We start from the raw sequence: 12704 nt of genomic DNA on the forward strand, positions 1-12704 counted from the left end.
CAGTAGGCCAATTTTCTAAAAGTGCTTTTAAGTTTCCGGGTCCCTCCTCCTCCCCCACGGGAGGAGAGGATACGAAGAGGTTTTTCTATTCAAATTCTTTTCCTTGTATGTAGATAGCAAAAGGAAACTCCACACTGGGCATGTTCGGATGTGAATGGGTTTGCAGATAAGCAACAGCCTCCCGGAACCGGAGACTTAAAATAGTCACCTCCCCACCCCCCGCAGGAGCTGCGAATGGTATCTGCCAAACAGATGACAAAGTACCTTGGACTGAATCACACACAGACAGCATTTTGAGCAGAACGCACGGCTAAACTCTTGTAATGACTGTTTTTGGCTGGCCGGGGCTGACGAGGGGAGAGCAAACACAGAGGAAATAAGTTTTCTGAACCTTTTGAGAGGTGGCTGTGTATTAATTAAAGGCGAGGGCAAGACGGCTACTTCTCAGACACTCTCCAAGTTCGTGAGCTCACAGTTCACATCACATTTCCTCTGGAGGGAGTAGATAATTGGGACCTTTCTTTCTTTTTCTTTTTCTTTTTTTTTTTCTCTCCCCCCCCCCCATTTTGGTCCTATGGCCTTGAACCCACAGTGAATTGAAGAGAGAAAGAAATGGATATGTCTGACCCCAATTTTTGGACTGTGCTTTCAAACTTTACTTTGCCTCATTTGAGGAGTGGGAACAGGCTTCGGCGAACACAAAGGTAAAAACGCGGGGATCCTTTGCCTGGAGAGGGAATGCTTCTGCTCCCAGGGGCCACCAGGCTGAGCTGCCTAAGCCCCTAGCAGCTGCCGTTTTGTTTATTAGGTGACAGTTTGAAAAGTTTATACGGTTCTGGAGGGGCATTGTTTCAGGTGTTCCTTAGTCCTCGATGTTTCCTGGGTAATTCTGATAAATGTGCTTGTCTGAGCTTTTGCCTTTTGAAATGTAAATAATGAGAGATTTCCTTGTGAGAGGTGGGGAGGGAATAAAGGGAATGGGGAGGACATGCTTTGTGGCAGTCTGTCACGTTGATCTGATCTTGTTTATCCATTTCATTCACCCAGATACTGGGGCTTCTGGTACTTTTTGTTAAGCCCTTCCGATGCTCCTCTCCTTTAAATATTTGACCTTTACACGATGCAGATGTATGATGCAAAGATAGCCCAAGCTAGCCTGTTTCGTATTGTCTGCTTAGAGGCAGATCTGCATAACTTTGCCATTTTGATTTTTCACTGGTTTGCTGGCATTTATTACTGATACAGGACTGGCCTTTTCATTTTGTGACATGCATTTGACAGATTTAGATGGGTGGGGGGCAGAGTGGATTTTAAAGCCAGGACGAAGCTCATGCTACAGGTGAAGGCAGTTCAGAGTTAGTTTGCAGACACTTTGTTGAGAGACCAATTTGAAGGAGGCATTTCTCCTCTCTCCACATTTGTGTCCAGCAGAGAAAAGTTGCATTGTTGTGGTTTTAGAGGGGCGTACCCTCCAAGTGCTGTAAATACAGATTCTTTGTTTTTCTTCAAAACTTGCTTTGTACTTACACGTGAACATACACGAGAGCAGTGGTGCGATCAGATCAACAGGATGCAGCCACCAGATATGGAGCTTCATAATCTCTCGGCTCCAGTGTTCAAAGAATACAAGAAAACGTTTCTGTCTGTTTGGTTGTACCTGTAACTTTTTGTAGTATATGTAAGGTAAATGCAAATATGTAATACTTTGAAAAACTCAGTAGTTTTTCCTTTTAAAAAATATTTATTTATTTATTTAGAGACAGTCTTGCTCTGTTGCCTAAGCTGGAGTGTAGTGGCTTGTAGCTGCTGCAACCTCTCAAACTCCTGGGCTCAAGTGATCCTCCTGCCTCAGCCTCCGGCCACCACCCCCAGATAATTTCTCTATTTTTTATAGAGATGTTTCAATATGTTGCTCAGGCTGATCTCAAACTTCTGTCCTCAGCCTCCCAAAGTGCTAGGATTACAGGCATGCACCACCACAGTTGGCTGTTTTTTCAGATTTTGAGTGGTATTTTTTACATTGCAGAAGGATCTTGGAATACTCTCACATACACTGTACACACACATAGGCATATTCACAGGTCATATGCACACCTGTGTGTGTGAATGAGAGACATCTGGCAGATTTTAAAGTCATACTTTTTGATGCAATTTGAACAATTTCAATACCACTAAACCATGTTGGATTCTAACCTTCTACCTTTTAAATGATGTGGCTGTGCTTTTACTGTTCTGCCATATAATATATTCATCACGACCCTCTCTTTTGAGATTGCTCATTTTGGTTCAAGCTATGTCATCTGTGTACCAAACCACCAAAACAGCTTACAAAGTTGGAGAGAGATACACGCTAGACATGAACTGGACCACTCCTCCTTGTGGAAGTAAATCTTACAACTTTTTGCCTTTTCAGTTCAACCAGAAAGTTTAAATCAATGGTTCTCAACCTTCCTAATGCCGCGACCCTGTAATACAGTTCCTCATGTTGTGGTGACCCCCAATCATAAAATTATTTTCGTTGCTACTTCATAACTGTAATTTTGCTACTATTATGAATCGTAATGTAAATATCTAATATGCAGGATGGTCTTAGGCGACCCCTGTGAAAGGGTGGTTTGACCCACAGGTTGAGACCACTGGTTTAAATGTTTCTAAGTGGTGTAGTCCTGGCTGTGCAGCCTCTACTCTTAGTTTGGAGCTGGTTCTTAGGAAAGTCTGCTCTGGCAGGGCAGTATTGATCCAGCCCAAACGCTCCAATCCAGAGAACTCACGGTGTCAGAGCACCTGGGTTCTAAAGTGACCTGAGTCCTTCCCAGCAAAATGGGAGTGCATGGGAAAGCTGTTTCCATTCTTCAAGTCATAGACTTATAACTTCAGTTTGGCAAAACAGAGGGGAAAGTAGATTTTCTCCCTTCCCTTCAAGAGTAAAGGTTATCACAGTCTGTTCCTGAAGAATAAGCATCCTGGAGAGTCTCTCCGCTATCTTCCGGTCATTGTTCATCTCCAAGAATGAGCACTGCTTTTTGGTTACTACGAAGAAGAGCAGGTGCGCTCCTCTGCCGGGCAGTGTTTGTGGCTGTTGCCTCTTATTATTATACAGTGATCAGTGTCGGCTCTGTGTCCTTCCCTAAGGCCATGAAGCATATGCTTACCTTGTGACACTTTCCCTTCGGGGATACACCTTAACTGCTCTAAATCCAATGTTCTTGTCCAAGTCTAACCTCATCCCTTACCTAGCTGATGAGGTTCCCTAGAAAATTTCTCCTTTCCAAAGTTCCTCTCCATTCCCAAGTTGTAGTATTTTTTCTTAGGTCTGATGATGGTGTCCCCTGTGTCCATCCAGGTGAGCATACCTCGCCTTCGCCCTCAGTAAGACATGTCCCAGCCCTTGGAATAGCTCTGTGGGCACACCTCGCTTCTTCACTGCACACTTGCTGACCTGTCGGACAGATTGTTCATTTCAAATATTTTATCCCACCTATTTTTTCTGATTAACACTGTGATCCAGAGGACTTCATAGTAACCTTTTCTTCAGTATTAGTGTCATGCTTCTCTCGAAGGAATTCAGCTTTGAGCCCATGAATGAGCATCTTAGTATCATAAAGATGGGACATTCATGCCCCTTAAGTAAGGGAGGTGGAGTGGTTTCAGACTCTCACTTTAAACCTTTATTGTAGTAGACATTGTCATCACAGAAGCTTTTTGGTCTGCTCCATCATTTCTGCCTTGCTAGCGTGGTGCTGGTTTGCTAGTTTAACCTCTCACAGAAAACTTTCTAGGCTTCTCTGTTTACCCAGAGCCCAACCTGTGCCTCTAACTCCTACAGTTTGGAGGGGGGAAAAAAGAGTGCAGCCTTGCCGTCAGGTGTAGACGTTCTGTCCCTGTGCAGTGGTCCTAAGATGGCACATCATGCCCTTCGGTGTTTGCCGTCTTGCCTGTGGCAGATGCTGAGTTGTGTGGATGCACACCGGCTTTTGTCTGCTCCTTTGCTGTAAAGCTCACATGTTCCATCAGAAATGGTTCTCTTTTCGTCAATGGCTCTGCCCTGCTCTTTGCTTCCCTTGTTTATTCTTCAAGGCAGACTCAGTACAGTCTTTTGCCCAATGCTTTGAGGGAAAGAAATTTAGCCTGCATGGACAGACTTTGACCAAAATTTGTTGTTTTAGGCTGATGTAGCAATTTCATGTTTTAGAGACTTTAAATTTCACGAATCTGGAGGTATTCCATTCACTGAGGACCCCTCACAACTCAGAATGGTAACGAGTTGGCCCCAGTTTTCATCACTGCTGGTCTTCATGGGTTCTCTTCTCATTGGCTTCAAAACTTTTTGGGGAATAGGATGAAGCTTTCTCTTTCTCTGATGTATCATGGTTAGTAAAAGGCTACAATTGATTTCTAAATGTGGCTGCTAAGTTTGGAGGTGGGCGAAATTTAATTTTGCTATGCTGCAGTCTTGAGAATCTGGAAGCAGCTTGGTTTTAACCTTAATGTTCAGAAATCTGTCATGTTTTCTTTTAGCTGCCAATGGGCAGTTTGCAACTCAGATTATCACTTTTCTTTTTTTCTTTTGAGAAAGAATCTTTCTTTGTTGGCCTTGGTAGAGTGCCCTGGCATCGTAGCTCACAGCAACTTCAAACTCTTGGGCTCAGGCAATCCTCCTCCCTCAGCCTCCTGAGTAGCTGAGACTACAGGCACTCGCTACAATGGCTAGCTATTTTTAGAGATGGGGTTTTGCTTTTGCTCAGGCTGGTCTTAAACTCCTAAGCTCAGGCAGTCCCCCTGCTCTGGCCTCCCAGAGTGCTAGAATTGCAGCTGTGAGCCACTGAACCTAGCCTTCAGTTTCCAAGTACATTTTTCTGAGAACCCATGGGATAAAAGAAGTTTGGGTTTTTTTTATTTTGGTTTTTTCTGTGTTGTTTTTTTGCCAAGTTCACATTACTCAGCAGTTGCTATGAACAGCAGGTACCTTCAGGGATCTTAAGCTAACTGCTGTAGTTGTCAGGATGTATTGAATTTTTTATGCACACGGCATCTTCTCTTCAGAAACATCTGTAGTGTTTGAGTTTTTGTTTTGCTCGTGAGTGTATGTCAAGGTTGTATGTCACGAATATATGACAAGTATAGAGAATAGTCTTCTCTCCTGCCATTCTAGGTGCTAATAAACTTGTACTCCCCCTTTTTACCCAAATCCTAGTTAAATTCCTATTTATTAAGCACCTTTTGTGTACCTGAGCACTGCGACCCAAAGCTGGAAGCCATAAGCATGCCTTCAGTGAAGAGAAGCAAATGGATTATTGCTAACCAGGGCAATAGAGAAGTGTTTACAAGGTGCCCATGAGCATAGGAGTGGCCAGTGAGTCAGTGGTCAGTGTAAAGGAGCCACATAGGAAAGGCAACACCTTGGGTGGTTTTGAAAGATAGGCTGGTGTTTATCAACAGAAGGACAGCGCCTTTCTCAAGTGCAGAAGAACTGGTGTGTACAAAGGCCTGATGGCGTTGGTAACACAGAGTTCCAGGAACTGTACATAGCTCAGTATTGCTGGAGCATAAAGAGCAAAACGTGTAACTCAGTATTGCTGAAGTAGAAAGTTTACAGAGGTGGTACTGTACAGTGGGTGAGAAGGTTGGCCTGAAGCCAGTTCACTTGTGTTCACATCTTCACTCTATGATATTGGGTAACTTAACTTCTTTTTCTTTCTTTAATTTTATTTATTTATTTTTTTGAGACAGAGTCTCCCTTTGTCACCCTCGGTAGAGTACAGTGTCATCATAGCCCACAGCAACCTCAAACTCTTGGGCTTAAGCAATTCTTTTGCCTCAGCCTCCCAAGTAGCTGGGACTACAGGTGCCTGCCACAATGCCCAGCTATTTTTGTTGTGGTGGTTATCATTGTTGTTTTAGCTAGCCTGGGCCAGGTTCAAACCTACCAGCCTTGGTGTATGTGGCCGGTGCCCTACCCACTGAGCTATAGGAGCTGCCAAGTTAACTTCTTTGGATGTCACTTGTAAAATAGGGATAAGTAAGTTACACAAAGACTAAAATGCATTGATATGTATAAAATGGTTAATGTGATGACTGGCATCTCAAAACTCTCCAATCTTTAGCTATCACTATTATTACTATCACTGAAACATGGGAATACTTAGCGGGTGGTGAAGCTGGGGAGGAGAGATGAGGCACTCTAATCAAGGGTTTCAGCCTTTATCTTATAGGTGAGAGACACATCTGGTGGCACCACTGGCAAGGGTAGGTCTGGGAGTAGGGGTAACTCCTGGAAGCCAATTGCTCACTTCTGACAGTAGCCCATCTGAAGAGTTTGCCCACCTGAATAAGGAATGTGGTGAGAGTATGCCTTTGAGACATATGAGGCTATAAAATCGATAGAGGTTGATGAGCCTTTGGCTCTGAGGGAAGAAGAATGATTTCCATGGTGGCCATGGGGTTTGGATTTGGGAGACCAGGGACAGGGAACCACCTGTGCTTTTAAGCCTGGGTGAGGGGAAGACACAACAACCTGTACTTGTACTTGCCCCAAAGCTTTGCTATTCCCCAGAGCTCAGAAAAATCCACATTTATTGAAGTTCTTTGTGAGCTCGGTACCATAGGGTATTTATTCCTTCATTCAGCCAGTGTCCAAACCTGTATCTATTGCCAGTGGTAAACAAGACATGGTGCTTGAACCTCACCAATAAACAAGTGTCTAAGTATAGTCAGTTGCTAAATCTTGATCAGTATTCCAAAGACTGTAAACAAAAGCTGAGAGGGGAGAGTAATCAGAAGGGGGTGGAGGTGGGAGCTGCAGAGTTTGAGAGGGTCATATTTAAGGGGAACCCTAAAGGATGAGAAAGAGTGGTTGTGGGAAGATTGGGGCAGGCATCTGGGAACATCAAAGGTACAAGACAGGAAAGAAAGAGCTCCCCTGGGCAGGCAGTTGGATATATAGGTGGTATAGGACACTCAGGCAGGCTAGCCCAGAAATAATAGGATATGCCTATGAGTATCATTGAGATCATCTGAGAAATAGGTTAGGTTTCTGTATGGAAGAGGTGAAGATACTCCATGTAAGGAGTGAGCAGAGATGCAGTTAGGTACAGGAAAGGAGCCTCAGTGGGGCAGAACCCTGTAAGAAGGAAGAGAGCCAGGGGAGTTTGTCCCTGAGGTCCCAAGGGACAGTCAGCACCTCCACCTGCACAGAGAGTTGAAATAGAAGCATGTGTTGCATCTGGAACTGGTAGGTCATGGGTGACTTCAGCACGAATAGTCACCCCAGGGTGATGGGGTGGCAGTGGGGGTGTCACAGGCTGGAACACAGCAGTGAAGTGAGGAATTGGAGAGCATGGGTGGTGACGACTCTCTGTGGGGAGCTAAATCGAGCAGCAGCATGGCCCGGAGCCTTGCTGCCGGCATCTCTGGCTGGCCCGCCGGCCCTCCTTCCTGAATCATATCCCCTTACTCACTGTGGCTCATCTTAGTGTCTGCTTCATCACTCACACTGGCAATGACAGTTTCCTTTCCACCTCCCTTCTGGAAGCTCTGGTCCCCCTTCTGACATTTTGCAGTTGGAGGTTCTCTCTGTGCGCCTCTGCCTCCCCCCCCCGCCGCCCACACATTGCCTCTTGGTCTCCTCCTGAGCCCCTGGTGCCCACCCCTCCCCGCAGCCTGTCCACAGGAGACCGAAACCCAGCCCCCCTTGCTGCTCTTCCTCTCCACGCCTGACCTGCAGGCTCTGCCCTCCCCAGCCCTGCGCCCGTTTCCTCCCACTCCGTGCTCTGCCCAGGCCTGTTTTATAACTGCTTCCTTTCATCCTTCTCCTTTCTTGGAGCTCTTGACTGTGTTTCCTGCAGGCAGGACAGGCCCTTCCATCCTTCTCTCATCTCTGGTGAGTTCTGAAGTTGTCTGTTCCGTGGAGACATCAACACCCCTTCTCCAGCCTGGTCAGGAATACTCCCTGAGAAGAAGAGGAGAGACAGCTCCGGGCCTGGAGTCCAAGCTTCCAGTGACTTCTGCTGGGAGCCTGGCTGTCCCACCATGGCAGCCCTTCCAGGCTCTAGGCATCTGAGGCTCATCAGACACAAGCCAGGCAGGAATGTGCACATTTCAGAAACGCTTTTAGCCTCTATTGGAAAGCTTACAGTAGGCTCTCACAGATTGTTTTGCTCATGGAATTTGTAGGTCTTTTGTGAGAGGAGAGAGGGTGAACAGGAGTAAGGAAGAATAAGCGAGAAGGGGAGAGAGAGAAACATGTGAGAGTGTGCAGAAAGTAGACTTCAAAAGAAGTTCCTTAAAAAAATAAAGCCTTGAAAAATGGACCATCTTCCCCATGGGGACGCGTGGGCTGTTCCTTACTGTAGAGTGCATGTATATGTGTGTGAGAGTGTTTCTTAGCTCTCAAGGCACTGGTTGGGGGGATTATATTCTCTTATGGTTTTGCTTTCTTTCTTTTATGCATATATCATTTCATCAGAAACACAAATAATGTCTTTAAAACAGGGGAATCCTAAGTTTCAAGATGGAAACTATTTGTGCTCTAAGCTAAAAGTTGCCGGATGTTGGTGGTCAAGACATCGTTTGAGTCCCTTTGTAGAGATGGCCCATTGAAGAGCAAGCTTGGAATAGGGCTGGATCTGAATAAATTGGGAAAGGCCTCCTTCTATTGATTGAAATGGAAATAGCTGGCCTGGCAGGGAGATGAAGACTGGAGGTCCTGGACCCTAACCTCACCCCCAATAAACACTGTCTCCAGTGGGTGTGAGCATATACAAAGCTGTTTTAATCTCAGCTGTCTTCACTACTTACAACCTAGTCATTTGGGAGTGACATCATGGTAATTGAGTAATCCCTTTGAAAGTTAAGTAGTAGAGCCAAGATACTAAAATTGTCCTGGGGCTACCTGGATGAAAGTAGACCCAGGGTTGTCTACAAAACCATCTATTAAAAGCAGAGCCAATCTCTGTCAGTAGGAAATTTGGTTTTTGTGATACGTGGCAAATTTTGTAACGAGAATGATCTCTCAATAAAAGTTCATGTGTTTGTTAATACTTGTAGTTCTGGCACTTTCTTAATTTCCAGGCTGACAGAGGAGAAGAAAATGTAAAGTTCCTTCTTTCATGAACGTGGTTGTAAATTCTGAAAATGCTGACCTTAAACTTTATAATTAGAAGAACAGGACCTGTGTGCATTTTGCTACACTAATGGCTATCGGACATGCTTATGAGAGAAGGCAATTATACCAGTATCATACTGATGTAATACTATCAAAAGTCACGTTGTTTTCTTTGAAAGGGAAAAGATCCTAGCTGAGAATTTAGGCTTTGATCAGTACTTGAAGGTAAAATAAATCAGTAAGAATAATAGGCAGTCATTAAAGTTTACCTCTTATCTTAAGCAGCCCATTGCCTGCTTCCTTACCGAGCCCTGGGAATTTCTAACATTCTGCTAGCTTTGTGGTCTTACATTTATCATGACTTCTATTTCATGAAGCGTTTATAGGCTCTTAGTAAATAGTAAGTGCAGACAAAAGTGCAAGCAGAATTCAGACCTTGACATCTGGTAGGTAGCCACCATTTGCATTCTGAAGTTCTCGAATAAACTTCACAGATAAGCTGTAGCATCCCATGTCCCTGGAAAGTTTCTAGCCTGACATGCAAGCTCAATGGCAGGCATCATTTGGAGGTGATGCATCAGTTTCTGAGTGAATCACCTGGGTGGAGAGAATGAGAAAGGGGTAGATCACAAGAAGATGAGTGAAACTTGCTGAGGTCTCCCAGGTCACAGAATCAGGGAGGGAAGAAACTGATGGAGTCACCGGGCCCATTTTGCTGTATGAGTATTAGTTGAAGCTGTCTGTAGTATGTGTTCTTCTAATTTTAAATATTACAGTGTATATTCCTGTCTCAGGCCTTGCTGTATTTCTTCCTTTAAGAGTCATTATTAAAGTATGATCTAGGCACTGTCAGATCTCTCAACTATAGAGAGAGAGCTGCAGATTTTCTCCCATCTGTAGAAAATCACTGAACCCATAGCTTGCATAAAAATCTCCTGTGCCTCTTTTGCGTTCATGTCTCTTAAAACATAGTGTGATAGATATATCTAAATTGGAAATTATTAAGTATTTCACTGTTACAGATGTATGGAGGGTTAAGGGGAAAAAAAATATTTGTCATGGGAAAAACTGCCAGCTGAATAAAGTACTCTAGGAAATATGGTAAATGAAGCCTTTGTTACTCTGAAACAATACCCAGTAAGTAGCTATTATGTAATGTTATTTCTGATTTGGGTGGCTTGTTGATCTTGGAACTTGAGATAACTTGAGATATAATTCCTGTAAAAATATTACTTTTACTTGCCTAATTGTAAGACTTTTGATATAAAAATCAAAGACTTTTCCTAATAGATTATCTAGATCTAATGCCAAGCATTAGAGATATTGAAGCTGTGTCAGATTTTTTTTTTTCCACATGAGGACCAACATTATCTGCTTGCTTTTCTCTATCCTAGTGTCCATCCATATAAACACAAATAATTTGCTAACCCCCAAACTGGCTCATTGTAAAATTAGCCTAGGCTCACGCATCCATTCCAAAGGGCAAGCATGTGGCAAACTGAGTAGGCACAACACCTGCCTTGGCAAGTTGAGTAGATGATTATGAACTTGCACTTTCTGTAACCAGTCCCTAAGCAAAAGGATTTCTCATCTTTGATCTTACATGGCTATAGTGGCCAGTGGCAGGACAGATAAATGTGGGATGGTTTATGTGTGTTAGCTCTTGTTATGAATTCTTGAAATCAGCTTCTATGCTTATGAATTATAATTTCCTGTACGTTCTAGGATTTGATGTCTGAGGTCTAGAGAGTTGGGCTATAGAGTTAATATGGAATACAAGTTTCCAAGTCACCATAATTTTACTGTGTGGTTTGTAAAATTTGTTGTGTAGCCTTTTCTCTCAGTAGATGTTTTCTCTCCTGTCAAGTTCAAGTAAATTAGACTTTGAAATCAAGGATTTTTAGTCTGAAAAATCAATAGAAATTGTCTTACCATAAGAATATGGGCTTAAGATCAGAGACTTCAGTCCACTTGTTGGATCTCAGTGGTTTTGATGCCATATGCGTATTATATGGCGTGGCCATTGCCAAGGTCTCGGCGTGGCAGGTAGACTGCATTTTTCTTTAACATTGTGATCAATGACTTATTATTGGATGGCTTCTAAAAGGAATCTCTTTAAATAAGAGCAGTTGTAGTTTTTCTTCCCTTTTGAGATTTAACCTTAAAATTAGTCTACTTTCTCACTTCAGACCTAGGTTGGTTTGGGGTCAAAAGGTATAGGTATTGAATGGGTTAGATATTAATATGATGCAGCTTCTCGATGCCATTCCTAGAATATACAAATATTCCCTGGAATGGGTCCCAGGTTAAAAATCCATGAGAGAAAGGGGTTCTGATTCTTGGCACTGATAAACATCTTCAGAAATGTTGTATTCAAGCCAGAGTAAATATATATGCCCTTTACACTTTATTTCAGTTAGCAGAAGTCACTTCTAAACACTTACTTTGGCAGTAAGGAAGCTCGTCATGACCTATTGTTCCAGAAAGATTATAGTTCTCATTTCAAGCCAGTTCTTCAGTTCCCATGTAAGTGACATGCCCAGCCTGGAGTTGAAGAAGGACCTGCCCAGCCTGGAGTTGAAGAAAGACCTTCGCTTTTCAAACCTTGCGTTCTTATAGGTGTGTCCAGGAGTGAGTGATTTGTAGCTGTCCCTTCAGCCACTTTGGTTTGACTTCAAAGTTTTTAGCAGAGAAAGTAACATGTTTGGAGGAGATTCATGGCTCAGCAATCATGGATTTTGTTGGGAGGTCCCAGGTGTGTATATATTCTACTAAAGTGGTTTTACTTCTTTTGCTTGGCTCTGTTTTATTCTTGTCTTCTAGTCATAGACTGAATTTCTTAAAATGTCTTAGAAGGGTGTCATCCCCAAGTCCTGAAGGCCACATAGCTCCTTCCTCACTTGCTATCCTTTGGCTGCCTAAGCGCACGAGAGAGGAGTCCACGATTATAAATTGGGCCAAAACTCAGAGAAACCAAGAGCTGGAGGCTGAACCTCCAAACCATGGGGACTTAATGACATTTAAAAATATGAGGAGGGGGTTGTTTGTGAGTTATGACCTCTCTCAGTGACCCTTTTACTGCCTTGGAGCTGTGGATGAGGCTGAATCACCTTCTGAAACCTGATAACCTAATAACCTAGTTTGACTAAGGTTGACTGTAGTGAACAGGATTTAGGGATTTATCACGTTGCCTCATTTTTTTTTTTTTTTCACTTATGTGCCAGATATTTACGAGTGCCTTTTATGTGACCAGGGCTTTGATTACTACCTGGGAAACAAAGCTATGTATGGCATGATCCTTTTCTTGTAGCTCAGTCTAGTAGAGTTAGAAAGTAATGGGGACAAACAATTATAGTAACAAGCAGTAACCGGTAGGAGATTAGCAAGATTGCCAGGAGGAGGGAGAGGGAGATTATCTGCTGAGGCAGTCTGGTTTATAGTGTCTCATTTAATTCTCACAGCTCTGTGCATGACATATTATTATATTTATTAAAGAGATCAAAAAATTGAGGCTTAGAGGAATTACTTAACTGTCCCCAGATTTCACCAGTAGTAAATAGTGAACCCTGATAAAAAACATTACTATCCCATGTCCAAAGGA

General features: G+C 43.3%; 1 protein-coding gene across 1 annotated transcript in view; it reads left to right on the plus strand.

The window, feature by feature from the left end:
- The first annotated feature begins 246 nt into the window (after nt 1–246).
- Nucleotides 247–12704, plus strand: part of LOC100943844 (microtubule-associated serine/threonine-protein kinase 4) — a 162145-nt gene continuing 149687 nt past the window's right edge. Inside the window, exon 1 of the mRNA XM_023510918.1 lies at nt 247–704. Within this exon, the coding sequence (XP_023366686.1) occupies nt 613–704 (92 nt within the window). The 5' untranslated portion in view covers nt 247–612. The remainder of the gene's footprint in view (nt 705–12704) is intronic.

This window comes from Otolemur garnettii, unplaced genomic scaffold (assembly GCF_000181295.1).
Source record: "Otolemur garnettii isolate 467f Iridium unplaced genomic scaffold, OtoGar3 scaffold00017, whole genome shotgun sequence".
Lineage (NCBI taxonomy): Eukaryota > Metazoa > Chordata > Mammalia > Primates > Galagidae > Otolemur > Otolemur garnettii.